This window comes from Ascaphus truei, chromosome 7 (genome assembly GCF_040206685.1).
Source record: "Ascaphus truei isolate aAscTru1 chromosome 7, aAscTru1.hap1, whole genome shotgun sequence".
In the NCBI taxonomy this organism is placed as follows: Eukaryota; Metazoa; Chordata; class Amphibia; order Anura; family Ascaphidae; genus Ascaphus; species Ascaphus truei.
Window position 1 is genome coordinate 34,604,554 of NC_134489.1, and position 15,979 is coordinate 34,620,532.

The 15,979-nt window shown below is 50.0% G+C and overlaps 1 protein-coding gene across 1 annotated transcript in view; it reads right to left on the bottom strand.

The window, feature by feature from the left end:
• Nucleotides 1-15,979, bottom strand: part of SV2A (synaptic vesicle glycoprotein 2A) — a 110,177-nt gene that overhangs the window by 14,563 nt on the left and 79,635 nt on the right. Inside the window, exons 6-10 of the mRNA XM_075607622.1 lie at nucleotides 9,146-9,297; nucleotides 7,694-7,827; nucleotides 6,455-6,544; nucleotides 5,867-5,977; nucleotides 5,269-5,357 (exon numbers count right to left, since the gene is read on the bottom strand). Coding sequence (XP_075463737.1) covers nucleotides 5,269-5,357; nucleotides 5,867-5,977; nucleotides 6,455-6,544; nucleotides 7,694-7,827; nucleotides 9,146-9,297 — 576 coding nt within the window. The remainder of the gene's footprint in view (nucleotides 1-5,268; nucleotides 5,358-5,866; nucleotides 5,978-6,454; nucleotides 6,545-7,693; nucleotides 7,828-9,145; nucleotides 9,298-15,979) is intronic.

Sequence of the window (15,979 nt, forward strand, 5' to 3'; positions counted from 1 at the left end):
AGTCAAAGGGGGTTGAGGAGAGGAGATGATGAGAATCTACTTGAGATTGTCACACATGATATCGTACATATCGATATCATGCTGAAATATGTAAGTATTTATATGTATTTGTAGTCACATTTGTATTGTATACCGTTTAAACTCGGTTTTTTTTTCATGTGATTTTTGTTCACATCCGGCAGGGCGGGCCCGACAAGTATCATTGATGAAAAGGGGGGCTCGGCATAAAAAGTTTGCTCACCCCTGTAATCTAAAGCATCATTTATCAAACGCTCTATGCCAGTGTTTTTCAACCGGGGTTCCTAGGACTCAGTGGGTTCCCCGGACGTCCCTAAAGGATTCCCCGGTACCTTTCAGGTCATTTTAAAATTGTACCAAATACAGAAGAATTTACAATGCATCTGATCTCAGACGCGCTATTAGAGAGGGTCGGGGTTCCTTACATTGCATCTGATCTCAGACGCGCTATTAGAGAGGGTTGGGGTTCCTTACAATGTATCTGATCTCAGACGCGCTATTAGAGAGGGTCGGGGTTCCTTACAATGCATTTGATCACAGACGTGCTATTAGAGAGGGTCGGGGTTCCTTACAATGCATCTGATCTCAGACGTGCTATTAGAGAGGGTCGGGGTTCCTTACAATGCATATGATCTCAGACGCGCTATTAGAGAGGGTCGGGGTTCCTTACAATGCATCTGATCTCAGACGCGCTATTAGAGAGGGTCGGGGTTCCTTACAATGCATCTGATCACAGACGTGCTATTAGAGAGGGTCGGGGTTCCTTACAATGCATCTGATCTCAGACGTGCTATTAGACAGGGTCGGGGTTCCTTACAATGCATCTGATCTCAGACGCGCTATTAGAGAGGGTCGGGGTTCCTTACAATGCATCTGATCTCAGACGCGCTATTAGAGAGGGTTGGGGTTCCTTACGATTCATCTAATCCCAGACGCGCTATTCGAGAAGGTTGGGGTTCAAATTTCACATAGGGTTCCTTAACCAAAAAAAGCTTTCAATGGGATTTATTTATCTGGTATTTATCTAGTGCTGTTTTAGTCTGAGGTATTTGTGTCAAGGCAAATATGTCTTCTGCTTGAGACTGCATCATATGTCCAGTAAGGAACATATTTATCCTTTCTCTGGTAGCAAGAGAGGTCCGGCAGATTTTTGATTTTAAGAAAATTGATAATAAATTACCAATCGACGCAATATTTATATACATCCCTGTGGCCGGGCGGAATCCTTGTCTAAAAGGGCTTCAATAGAAAGCCTGTATTGGTCTGAGGAATCCAGCAAGGAGCTGGTTAATTGCAGCTACAGACAATTAACTAGTCCCCACCTGGCTGAGCAGACAGGTAGCAAAGCCTCCTGTGAAAACTGCAGGAGAGATCTCTTAAGCACGGAGGGACTGTGCTGCCAGCAAGGGACTCACAGGAACAATTGTCTTGAGCACAGAAGGACCCTCTTTACACTTTGGGTTCATAGTTTGGCAAGAGCCCTATCCTCCCAGCCCTGCAGATAGGGACTGGGAAAGTGAGTTAGCCCTAACACAGGGATAGGACGTTTATTTATTTGTGTGCTTCCTTAAATTGTATTGCTTAAAGCTACCGGCTGAATAAAAGCCATGGTGTACTTTCCCCAAATAGTGTATGTCTCCCTGGTTGTACCTCTGCACGTGTCTCTTATAATCCTATTATAATAAAGGCATATGCATACTCCACTAGGGCAAGGGGGCGCAAACTGGGGGGTGCAAACTGGGGGGCGCGGTCCCCACTTTTCTGGGGTGCGGGGCGCGGCACTTACAGAGGCCCCGCGCTCTTCCCCACAGCATTTTAAATTAAATGCCGGGGAGCGCGCAAGGCCTATGTAACTCTCGCTTACCTGATCTCCGGCGACGCCTCGCCATGATACCACGGCATCAAATAGCAACGCATTGCCATGGCAACCCAACATCACGCCACCCATGCCAAAGAGCAGGTGGGGCGGCACGAGCAGGGGCGGGAGAGCCGGCAGGGGAAGAAACAGAAAAGTTTGCGCACCCCTGCACTAGGGGACATTGTACTTTTCAGTATGTTTGGAACAGAAAGATGTGTCATGTGAGACCTCATATAATTGTTGCTGCTGCTAATAACTCAGTTTGTGCTGAAACAATACAACACTTTTTCAACAAGTAAAGCAGAAAGATTTTAGGATCTTAACCCCTTTCATGACAAAATTCCTGTAACGAGCTTAATATTACAGGTCTAGGTGTTTATTTTGCATTCAGATTATATATACATCTACAGTCAACTTTGGCAAACACCATTTAAACGGCTTTGGACATATTCTCTCCTGTCCTCCCGAATGTAGTGTTCAGCGTCTCAGCCGTAGCCGCAGCAGACACAATGTTACAATTATTCACTCCTCAAACATCCATTCCCTTTATTGCTCTCAGCATCGACCACAAGACTATAACTTCATTAGCAACGGATCTCTGCTGCTTCTAATCTGCAGCAGAGGAACGCCAAACGGTAACTGGGAATATGGCATTTTAATTACCTCACTGACATCTCGAATTAACAGTTATTTGGGGGAATCAATTTGGAAGCCTCACTCTTGATTACAAAATACAGACATTCCCCTGCACTCAAAGTGAACCTAGCATCCAACTGGGCTGTGCTTGGGAGCAGGGAAGCCGTGTAAGATGCTAAATTAGTTCTGCAGAAAACTACATTATGTTGTCGGCTGTGAGTCTTTTTTTCTGTGAAAGTTTTCATTAGTATAGTTAGTACATGTGGAATAGAGATCTCAAAGGTCTCTTTCTTCTTCAGGTGTCACAACGAACAAGGGTTTATACTGCAGGCGTTGACACTGGAAGGGTTGTTTAACCATGTGAGCTGCTGGCTTTGTTACTACAGCACAGCAGTATTACCAGTGAGTTTTCATCTGTAACTCCCAGTAGTAATGACCGTTCAGCTTTTTGGAAATCAGAATTTGTTTCTTTCTGTATTCATCAATCTTTGGAACGAGTGAGGACGAAGCTTAACATAGCATCTCCCCCAGGCTTAGCCCTTCTCCATCTGGGAGATCCTGATAGGACAGCATCTTTGGATTAGTAAGACCCATGCAAAATTCAGAAGACGGGCGCAGATTCTGGTGCATCTTAATCCTCCTATTCATAGCCCTAACACTCATGCTCACTAGTATATTTTCTTCTGTACTTTGAGTTCATTCAGTTGTACTCTCCAGGTACGAAGTCAATGTTAACATAGCCTTCCCACCCCATCACTATACGAGCTGAACGAGAAACCAGAAAACCATGTCTTGTCCTAGGACATACGGGGTCGCGATGCTCACAGGGAATATGCTTCTTTGTTGGCCTCGTATATTAATGATGGAGTCCAACTACACGTGTCCTCCAGCAAGTCGGGCACCGAGAAACTGTTCATTAGGTTGCAAAACTGACTTTCCCTGTGATGGAGAAGGGTTCAGCTCCATGTATTATTCATCCAGAAAAGTAAACCCCTGGATAATTTCACAATGAGGTATGTCATCTGCATGGTACAAGCTAAATGGATAAAGAATTTGGGCAATGCTCTTTGAATTTTTATTTTAGGAATATGTATGATATATAAACAGAATTGATAAAATTTCCGAAATGAATCTTTAAAAATAAAATAAATCAGCGGTGTTTTGGTTTCTAAATAAAAAGGAGTATTACAATAGTGTGTGTGTGTTAGTGTGTATGTGTGTATATATATATATAATATATATATATATATATATATATATATATATATATATATATAACATTCTGGCAAATTATGAGTGATTGGCCGGAACAACATCAATTGTGTGCAGAAGTGCAATCATTATATAGTGTGACAGTCCACTCTGTCTATGTCAGCAGAAGATTGAAGCGTGTGCTGTTCCTAGCATGGGGTTACCTTCTGCTGACAACAAACTCCAGGTGTAATCAGTTTGCCTGAGCTGCAGGCTTTAATAGACAACCCAAGAATACAGCCAGGGTCTCACACTGAGGGCTGAGAGAAGGCTGTCAGCATGCAGTCCTGAGAGAAAGTGATACTACCATTGGAAAGGACTATGCTTATGGTGTTAGATACCCTGGGTAATTACTATACAGTTTTGGGTGTTGACTGGGAACCAGTTTAGCTGGCCAGTGCTGGTAGTGAGGGACATTACTGTGTTTGGTTAGCCACCTGAGTGGAGCAGGTCTTTCCTTGTATTTTATTACTTTGCCTTAGAGGCAATCCAAGCGTTTTTTTGTTTTTTTACCCAGGATTGAAGCACGGGATCTCCAGACCTTTACCCCATTAATTTCAGCTCCGGGGACCCCCTGCTTTCAGAGATACCTCCGTAGGGGGTGCTGGTATCTCTCTGCTTTTCACACGGGACAATAGGAAGCCGCACTGGATGACGTCACAGCTTCCTATTGGCCCACAGGGCTCGGGAGCTTTGAAAAGTGGCCACAATGTGAACCCAGCTACCGACGCCCCTACGGAGGTTAGTACCTCCGAAAGCAGGGAGTCCCCCGGAGCTGAGATTAATGGGGTTCAGCTCCTGAGACCCCCTGCTTCAATCCTGTGTAAAAAAAACTAATAAGCGCTTGGATTGCCGCCTTAAGGGACAGCATTTCCCACGCAGTATTATGTGTTTCAGTCTGCGGACAAAATAAGCGACAGTGAATTACAGGCAAACCGTGTCTGCTTGTCACTGATCCCCGGTTACCCGGCCACCACAGGACATCCGAGAGAACTGTGAGCTTGGCAGGTGAGGCAAAGCAGGAAGCCTGCAGTGGCGCAGCCTTCACGCGGACAGACACTGGGCTGCCGTGCCTGGCGGTGGCCGTCCTCCTTAATGAAAGATGAAATGTGTTTGGGCTGAGAGGAGGGATAAAGGCACCTTGGAGGCAGACAGCCCTAAAAAAAACAAACAATTGCAAAATCCATCTCAAGCTGCGTCTCATACTGTATGAAGCCAGACGGCCATGCAGTGGTTACTATGGCAAAGCTATTTCACAGCGGTGCTCTGCCGCAGACGAAGTCAGCCGGTACTTAGTGGTAATAAGTACCATAACCCTCTTATTTCCAAATGTAAACTTCCCCTTCTTTTGCACAAAATGAAGTCTACTTCCCGAGCAGGTTTTCTCGTTACAACGGTGAAGCAAACCTTCTGAATCCAGAGTACTTTTGTCTACATGTCTCGGCTACTTTCCTGCCACGAAGCAGAGTACCACCGCCCGCCCCCTGCGGCAATCCACGGCTCACCTGAAGGACATGGTAAACCAAACCGCCATCATCATCAGCGTGACGCGTCGATACTCCGGGGCGAAGCACTGGATGAAGTTACTCCAGACCTGCAAGCGGAGACATGGAAGGGCACCTTGCGTTTTTGGTTAGCACAGAGCCCGAACCCAAATGCAGCTATAGACACATTGATCACTGGTTCTACATCATGTGCCTGATTGCTGCAAACAATCGGGTCATACTTTACCTCCCTCTCTTGCTCATTTGTTTAAGTAGCCCAGTTGGCTGAAGGATTAGGGCAGGGGCGGCCAACTCCAGTCCTCAAGGGCCACCAACAGGTCAAGTTTTCAGGATATCCCTGCTTCAGCACAGGTGGCTCAATCAGTGGCTCAGTCTTTGACTGAGGCGCCTGTGCTGAAGCAGGGATATCCTGAAAACCTGATCTGTTGGTGGCCCTTGAGCACTGGCGTTGGCCGCCCCTGCCCTAATCCTTCGCCCAGTCTTTGACAGCCCCTGATTGAGCCACCTGTGCTGAAGCAGGCATATCCTGAAAACCTGACCTGTTGGTGCTCCTTGTGGACTGGAGTTGGCCGCCCCTGTTCCACTCATTCTGTCCTACCTGTTGAAAGATGTTCAGAATTCGGATCATCCAGCGCCGATACCAGGTTCCTGTATCTGACTGAATTTCAATAAGTTCATCCTCCTGCTTTATAGTCTTTATCTGGGTCACCTGCATGAGGAAGAAGAACAGGAGATTGACTGTAATGTTCATTGGTGCTCTTTTTCCATTAACCCCTTCTCTGCTGTAGAAGCATTCAATGTAACGCCAGCTGGGCTCCCCCATCAAACAAAGGTTAACCACTGGGTGACTGTTTGCCGTTTGCCTAATGGAGCAACAAAGCGGTTTAATTGAAGACACGGAATTAGCATTGGGACGCGTTCACTTATCCTGCGTACAGGCGGCATATTTAACATAATCCCACTGTAATCTCCTATGCTGCTCTGATGCGCCGAGAGCTATCTGCCTTATTTCCGCACGGCTTTATCAGTTGCAAGAACTCTAACTCTATTTAATTGCTTTACTTATGAACCATGTGAGGTTTTGACAGGCGAGAGAAGAGGAGGCACAGCCGTTGCATGTTAAAGTGGGCCTGCCTTCATACTACGCTGCCATCTACCAATGGGGAGGCTTGAATGGCTCACTTACGGAAAAGACTCTCTCCGGGTGGCCTTTGGCCCTCATGTTGGTGTCGTGAACTTGTTTCAAGACCATCCAGGCTTCGTCGTGTTTTCCATTCTGGAAGAATACAGGGGACATGAAAATACAGTACGCTACTTGCCTGCATGCTGCACGGTGTTTGTTCCAGCTGGCTGAATTATCAACAACACTGACACAGGTGGTTCTGGGTAAAAGTATGCATGCTGTAAGTATGAGCACACAAACCCAAGACTAAGAATGAAGCATCTCCTCTGATTTAAAGGAAGAGTTGCGCTTGTTTCTGAACTGCTTACTGAGGTAGGATGTATATACACAATCACAACGATTATTGGCTATGCTTGGGCACAATCATCTTCTTTTTTTAAAATATATATATTATTGGTTGCATCAGGGGTCCTTAACTCCAGGCGTCAAGACACCCCCACCCCCCCCACCCAGGAAAGGTTTTCCGGATATCTCTGTTTCAACACAGGCGGCTCAATCAGTCCCAGCTTCGACAGAGCCACTGATTGAGCCACCTGTGCTGAAGCAGGGATATCCTGAAAACCTGTTGGGAAGGTCTTGAGGGCTGGAGTTGACAACCCCTGGGTTACATGTCCCATGCATTGAGGAATTGTAGTAGCATTGGTGCACCTTAAAGCAGCAGTCTAAGCTGCCGTTTTATTTTTATTTATTTTTTTCTCCTTTAATATGTGCATCAATACAATCCACACAATGATAAGTAATTAGCTACTTTGCTGATTGATGAAGATTCTGCTCGTGGGGTTCACTAAATGGCAGTAGAAGAGGTTCAGTAAATCAGTGCAGTAGAAGAGGACCAAAGATGCAAAGTTCTGTGGGGAAGATCATGTGACCAGGCAGTCACTAGATACAATTGGTGCACTGCTAGAGAGTGGGCAGGGCTCAAAAAGAGGTGTGCCAGAGCCTGTATCAGAAGAGGAAGGGGATGTGACTTTGTAAATGGTTGCTATAGAAACAAAAAATGCTTTTTACATTATAATACATAAAAAAAATATTTCTGAGTTGTTTAATAAAAAGTATTTTCTCATAGTACAAAACTGATGTATTAAAAAAAACACACATGTAGGATATTGCTTGGTCTCCAGCTTTAAGCCACTCTTTTATTGCATGGGAGCCCAGCAAACCTTGTGAGATGAGGTTGCTAAGAGCTTAGAATGACAGTGAGCGCTTTGTGTTCTGCTCGTGGTCATCCCAACGTTCTCTTACCTCTAAGAAGAAACGAGGACTCTCGGGCATAGTGGTTAGAGCCCCAATGGCAAAAACAGAGGGGAAAGCACACACCAGGACAAACACCCGCCAGCTATGGAACTGGTAAGCCGAGCCCATCTGGAAACTCCATCCTGCAAGGGGGACAACACGGAAGGTGCAATTGATGCAAATGGATGCAGCGTCACTTAGAACAATACACCCTACTGAGAAGAGTCACTGTTCATCCTTGGCTTCAAATCTCGTAAGCTGGCCAAAAAGGAATCCATGTCCATTCCCATTTGGTTACAAACTGTGTATGGCAAACTAAGAAGGACATTTTGTTTAATCGATGGGTTTCCAGCATTGTCTAAAATAGCTCGTGTCTGTGGGCAAAATGATCTCTCTTCAAGCCTGTGCCTGAGAAGTGGTGATGCATGGCTCCGAAATCTAGAACCGTCGGATTCATTTAATAGTTCCGTTATTCACACATGAATACTAATATATTATCTCTTGTTGTGAGCTTAAGTTCGTTGTGGTTCTCAACTCCAGTCCTCAAGACAAACAGGTCAGTTTTTAGGGATATCCCTGCTTCGGCACAGGTGGCTCAGTCTTTGACCTGTGCTGAAGCTGGGATATCCTTAAAAGCTGAACAGTTGGGGGGTTTGAGGACTGGAGTGGAGAACCACAGGCTTAAGTAATCATGGATGCTTCAACCTGCAGAATATACAATGCAAATAACATTAAAAGAAAAAAAGTGTGTAGCTTTTTTAACATTTCATTAAGTGTGTAAGCCATGGATTTTTATATTGAAAATAAATATTATTATTATTAGGCACTGACAATTTACATATAATTTTGCAGGCACAATGAGTCCCAGCCCTGAAGAGAGTCAGATCTAATGTAGGTGCCCCTGAGACACAAGGAGTGGAAGTAACTTGCCCAAAATCACAAATTGCTGACGCTGGGATTGGAACCAGATTTACCCACTTCAAAGGTGACATTACTGCTTCCCTACTCCTCCAGCTCTTAAAGGAGCAATCCAAGTGGGTGATTTCAGCTCCTGGGGCCCCCTGCTTCCGGAGATAATTACTTCCAAAGGGGGCGCCGGTATCTCCTGCAAGCTTAAGGTTCCTGTGTCACGTGGGCCTATAGGAAGCCACACCGGTGATGTCACGGCTTCCTATTGGCCCCGGGAGCTTTGAAAAGCGGCCATTACCGGAGCCCTGCTTGCCACGCAGAGTGGCTACCGGCACCCCCTACGTAGGTAAGTCTCTCCACAAGCAGGCTGTTCCCGGAGCTGAAATTAATGGGGTTCAGCTCCGGAGACCCCCCTGCTTCCATCCTATGTTAAACATGAAAACATTCACAAACAAAATTGCCCGCTTGGATTCCCACTTTAATGAACACACAGTTGTAGACGTGTGGCTGGTGCATCCTAGAGTACCGCTGCAAGTCGTTTTGATCTCTTACCGTAGTGAGGAATGATCGCCCAAGCCATGGCAGAGGCATAGATCCCTCCAATCATCCAGAACATGCAGAGCCAGCTCAGGTGCTCACCCCTCTTTTCCTGGGCCAGAAACTCGGAGAAATAGGAGAACACGATAGGAATAGATCCGCCAATGCTAGAGAGAAGACAAAGAGCATCAGGCTAAGACCTGTGACCTTCCATGGTGGTCATCAAAGATGAGGCATGGTATGTCTTGTAGCCTTAAACCAACAACCCACGCAGAAGCCTGTATGAGTTTCACTCCTATAATGTTAGTATCTTACCTCCTGAATGTGTCCTGCTTATGGTTACAAATCAGGACTTTCCTAATCTTTAGTGCCAGAGGTTACCATGGTAACCACTGGGCTCTGCGCGGGGGAAGCTCCATTTTAACCTCCCAGACACTTCATATTTAAAACGCTTATATCTAATGAATGCAGCATGTGCTTGTAAAAATAAACATGGCGGTGGGAAGGGCAAGAAAATATCTCTTAAAGATCAGCGCCGCGGACGGCTGTTTGAGATGTGTAGCAAATACAATGATTAAGTCAGATTTAGTGGTTGTCAGGGGTTGTCATCTCCAGTCCTCAAGACCCCCACCCGGGGCCACCCCCCTACAGGTCAGGTTTTCAAGATATCCCTGCTTCTGCACAGGTGGTTCAATCAGTCCAGCTTCATCACAGGTGGAAACAGATTGACCAGACCGCTCACCTTAGATAAAGTCCTTGTCGTTTTTGTACAGCAGGTGCAAGGAGATAGATAATGACACAATAGACTGGATCCAAGTAGGATCAGAAGATTCCCCACTTAATTGCACTCAATGCTAGGAAAAATTATATCGGATAACAGTGGTCCATCAGATAATTTCTCTGTAAGTCAGTCTAGGGACCAATAGCATCAAGATATCTTAAAACCAAAAATAATACACATTTTATTACCTCAAAAAAATATAACTGCACATAATGCAAAATGTAAAAATTATGCAAAATTCCCCGTAGTGGAGTGTATAGTAGATGAAAATCTACGCATAGCGGGACACCATAGCTATTTAGTCCTACTACTTATTTTGGACTTAACACACATATACATATATATATATATATAATATATATTATATATTGAATATCTAAGTAGATTGCGTGGCCCGGGGCGACTGCATGGTGGCCGCTGTCAACTGCTTACCTGCGGCGGTGTCCCCCGGCGTCTCCCGGTCTTCTCCGTCTTGATCTTTTAAAATCGTGTTTTTCTCCTGCAGCACTATTTCAAAATGGCCGCCATGGTGTCATACTGTATAACACCATGCGGCCATTTTGAATAGTGCTGCAGGAGAAAAACATGATTTTAAGGGCGACAAGACAGCAGATGGCTGGGAGACGCCGTCAGGACCCCGCAACAGGTGAGTGTCGTGGGGAGGAGGCGAGTAACTTTGGGGGGGGAACGAGTGGATTTTGGCCCAGTTTGTCCTATTATTATACTATATATACTATAGTTTATACTATAATTGATAGACTATCCTTTATTTATTTATACTATAATTGATAGACTATACTTACCCCAGATGTTCATCTACTATACACTCCACTACGGGGAATTTTACATCATTTTTTAATGTTGCATTATGTTTATTATTTTTTAAGATATCTTGATCCTATTGGTCACTAGACTTACAGAGAAACTATCTGATGGGCCACTGTTGTCCTACATTATTCTTCCTAGCATTGTGTGCAAAGAAGTGGGGAATATTTTTATCCTACTTGGATCTATTCCTCACAGGGGGCTCAGTCTTTGACGAGTCACTGATTGAGCCACCTGTACTGAAGCAGCGATGGCCTTAAATCCTGACTTTTGGGGGGTCTTGAAGACTGGAGTTGAGCACCCCTGGGTTATGTTCCAACTGGGAGTCACACGTACCAACCTGTGTGAGTCAGATGCTTCCAACTAGCAAATGTGACCCGGATACCAATCCCTACTACGCCTACTTACAGTCGTAATGTGTCTCCCAACTGCAGAAATTCAGTGTCGTGTTGAGTGTTGTCTTTTACTCCCAGTTTGGTCGGCTTTCCTGCTGTACCGCTTAGGCTGCGGCCGAGCTGCCGCTGAGCGCGCTCATGCTTGAGAGCCGTGACGTCACCAACTCTCCAAGCATGAGTGCAGGCTGTCCTGCATCATTTTGCAAGCGCGAGCGGGGGGTGTGTGGCCGGGGGCGTGTAATTGGCTGGATCGGGGCTATTTCTGTGTGTGTGTTTGTGTGTCTGTGTGCTGTGTGCATTGACTGGCGCTGATTGGTTGCTGAAGGGTCATGTGACCCTTCAGTGCGCTCGAAAATCAATTTGCTCTGTCACCTCAAGCACCTAGCTTAGGAGAGCATACGTGCACGCTCACGAGCACGCACGAACCGCGTGAGCATGGCCGTACAGATTGATTTTAACTGAAGTGAGCGCGCTAAACGCGCTCAGCAGCAGCGTAGACGCAGCCTTAGGCTGCGGCACCTGTGTTGGTGCTGCACGTGCGCCTGCCAGGCTGACAGCGCGTGCAGCTGTGATCCCCGGACTGTGCAGAGCTGCAGGTGGAAAGACGTGGTGGGGGGCGTGGCCATGACATCACCCGGCAGGTTTGCCCTCATTGGCTGAGCCGCTGGGGGGCGTGGCCTCGTCTTCGCTGTCAAAGTGAGGGGCCACACACTGCACATAAACCGCCTCTTCCCAGCGTCACAGGGAATATCTGCTGACATATCTGAAGTTTATTGTATGACAGGTGGGTAACTCCTTAGTTTATTCCACCCCCTTTCCTTGAAATAGCCGTGTAAGGGTGGCTGATATTTTAAGGTGGTTATACAATGGAAACCTGTGTTAAGCGATGACAAAATGTACAGGTTGTCGTACATGAGTTTAAAAGAACCCAAAGGTTCGGTCTTCTGATCGTACGTCAGGTTCCAAGACTATATATAAGGTATATTCTGCTTTATTAAAAAAGATTATAATCTCCACAACTCTTGTGGAATAACAAGTATTATTTCAAAGCAACTCCTATCGGTCCAATACCAAGACTTTCTGGTTTCGCAATCAAAAAGTAGGTCTCACTGCTTTGTTTGTGCGAGTTGGTGGAAATACAAGATTAAACAGTATTAAAATGTCCATATAGTGAATGAATGAAGGGGTTAATTAATGCAGCGTTAAGATAACTTTGAAGGCAATGCAGCCAAGACTGTAAAGTTTATGGAGCTGACAATCCATCTTCCCCTAGACTTATGTCTGTTCTTCTGCTAGTTTTCAAGTAAAGTGGCTACCATGTGAAAATAAAAGTAATATCTTTAACACAATGTCCCTGTGAACATAAGTACTATATTTCAATGGCAGAGGACCACTTTTGACTAATGACAAATGCAAAATGTTCATCTGTTACCAATTTTTCATATTGCCTGCTATGTGATCGAAATATTCCTTATGCACTAAAATCAGGAAGGAGATAATGAAATAAAAGTGGGTGCTTAGGCATCCGGCTATGACATCATACGCCCATCTTATACTATATTAGTGAAAGCACTGTATGTTTGCCTGCCTGGATGTCCGGTGTCCCTAGCGGCAATCTCATTGGTCCCTTGGGCCGCCCGCCCCTGCACACCTCTCATTGGCCTCACACACTCACACCACCCCCTTGGCCCGCCCCCCACACCTCTCATTGGCCTGAGGCGGAGTGACACACACACACACACACACACACACACCTATACACACACACACACACACATCAGTATACACACACACACACACATCACTATACACACACATCACTAAACACACACATCCACACATATACACACACACACACACACACACACACACACACACACACACACACACACACACACATCACTATACACACACACACACACACACACACACACAAGGTGTTACATACATTAGCGGGGCTCACAGTGTTAGCAGCACATCTCCTGCTCTCTTCCCCACCGGTCCCGGAGGCTCCGCCTCTTCCTGTTTCCCGCGCTTTCACCCCCCCCCTCCACGTGGGAGCTGCCGGACGGTGAGGGAGCTGCCGGACGGGTGAGGGAGCTGCCGGACGGGTGAGTGAGCGGTCTTCACGTCCCCTCACCCCCCTTCACCTCCCCCCACTCACTTCCCCTCCACCCCCCCACCCGGCGCCGCTACACTCAGCGGGGGAGCGGAGTGATCACCTCCCCTCACTCACTTCCCCTCACTCACTTCCCCTCCACCCCCCCCGGCGCCGCTACACTCAGCGGGGGAGCGGAGTGATCACCTCCCCTCACTCACTTCCCCTCCACCCGCCCCCCCGGCGCCGCTACACTCAGCGGGGGAGCGGAGTGATCACCTCCCCTCACTCATTTCCCCTCCACCCCCCCCCGGCGCCGCTACACTCAGCGGGGGAGCGGAGTGATCACCTCCCCTCACTCACTTCCCCTCACTCACTTCCCCTCCACCCCCCCCCGGCGCCGCTACACTCAGCGGGGGAGCGGAGTGATCACCTCCCCTCACTCACTTCCCCTCCACCCCCCCCCCCCCGGCGCCGCTACAGTCAGCGGGGGAGCGGCCACAACACGCTGCCTCCCGCCTCAGATCCACGTGGGAGCTGCCGGACGGGTGAGTGAGCGGCCTTCACCTCCCCTCACCCACCCCTCACTACACTTCCCCTCCCTTCCACATCCCCTCCACCCCCCTCCACCTCCCCTCCACCCCCCTCCACCTCCCCTCACCCACCCCTCACTACACTTCCCCTCCCTTCCACATCCCCTCCCCTCCACCCCCCCCTTAACCTCCCCTCCACCCCCCCTTCACCCCCCCTCCTCCCCCCTTCCCCCACCACCCCTCCCCCACCTCCCCCACCTCCCCCCCTCCCCCACCACCTCCCCCCTCTTCCCCCCTTCCCACCACCACCCCCCTCTTCCCCCTTCCCACCACCTCCCCCCTCTTCCCACCACTTCCCCTCCTCCATCTCCCCCCTTCCCCTCCTCCATCTCCCCCCTTCCCCTCCTCCACCTCCCCCCTTCACCTCCTCACCTCCCGCCTTACCCTCCTCACCTCCCCCCTTACCCTCCTCACTTCCCCTCCTCCACCTCCCCCTTTCCCCATCCCCCCTCTCCCCTCTTTCCCCCCTTCCCCCCTTCCCCCCTCTTTCCCCCCTTTCCCTCCTCCCCCATCTTTCCCCCCTTTTCCCCTCCCCCACCTTTACCCCCTTTCCCCCTTCACCCCTTCACCCTTACCTCCCCCCCTTCACCCTTTCCCCCTCCTCCCCCCTTCCCCTCCTCCCCCACCTCCCTCTTCCCCCTTCCTCTCCTCCACCTCCCCCTTCCCTTCCTCCCTTCACCTCCTGTCACCCCCCCCCCCCTTCGCCTCCTGTCACCCCCCCTCCCTTCACCTCCTGTCACCCCCCCCCCTCCCTTCACCTCCCGGCAACCCCCTCCACCTCCCTTCACCTCTCCCCTTCACCTCCCTTCACCTCCCCTCCGCCCCCCCTTCACGTCCCCTCCACCTCCCCTCACCCACCCCTCACTACACTTCCCCTCCCTTCCACATCACCTCCCCTCCACTTCACCCCCCCTTCACCTCCCCTCCACCCCCCCCTTCACCTCCCCTCCACCCCCCCCCTTCACCTCCCCTCCACCCCCCCTTCACCTCCCCTCCACCCCCCTTCACTCCCCCTTACAACCTCCCACCACCTCCCCCCCTTCCCACCTTCCCACCACCTCCCCCCTCTTCCCACCACCTCCCCCCCCTTTCCACCGCCCCCCCCCTTCCCACCTCCCCCCCCTTCCCCCCCTTCCCCCCTTCCCACCACCTCCCCCCCCTTCCCACCTCCCCCCCCTTCCCACCACCTCCCCCCCTTCCCACCTCCCCCCTCCTCCCCCCCTTCCCACCTCCCCCCTCCTCCCCCCCCTTCCCACCTCCTCCCCCCTCCTCCCCCCCCTTCCCACCTCCTCCCCCCTCCCCACCACCTCTCCCCCCTTCCCACCACCTCCCCCCTCTTCCCCCCTTCCCACCACCTCCCCCCTCTTCCCCCCTTCCCACCACCTCCCCCCTCTTCCCACCACTTCCCCTCCTCCATCTCCCCCCTTCCCCTCCTCCATCTCCCCCCTCCACCTCCCCCCTCCTCCACCTCCGCCCCCCCCTTCCCCTCCTCCACCTCCCCCCTTCCCCTCCTCACCTCCCCCCTTACTCTCCTCACCTCCCCCCTTACCCTCCTCACTTCCCCTCCTCCACATCCACCTTTCCCCATCCCCCCTCTCCCCTCTTCCCCCCTCCACCCCTCTTTCCCCCCTCCACCCCTCTTTCCCCCTTTCCCTCCTCCCCCACCTTTCCCCCCTTTTCCCCTCCCCCACCTTTACCCCCTTCACCCCTCCCCCCCTTCACCCTTTCCCCCACCTCCCCCCTTCCCCTCCTCCCCCACCTCCCTCTTCCCCCTTCCTCTCCTCCACCTCCCCCTTCCCTTCCTCCCTTCGCCTCCTGTCACCACCCCCCCCTTCGCCTCCTGTCACCCCCCCTCCCTTCACCTCCTGTCACCCCCCCCCTCCCTTCACCTCCCGGCAACCCCCTCCACCTCCCGTCACCCCCCCTTCACCTCTCTCCCTTCACCTCCCCTCCGCCCCCCCTTCACCTCCCCTCCGCCCCCCCTTCACCTCCCCTCACCATCCCCCACCACCCATCCTCACCTCCCCTCCGCCCCCCTTCACCTCCCCTCACCACCCTCCACCACCCCTCCGACCTCACCTCCCCTCCCCTCCTTCAACGCTTTTCGTCCGCCCTCCCGCCTCTGCCTTTCTCCCACCCGCACTTCTGCCTTTCACC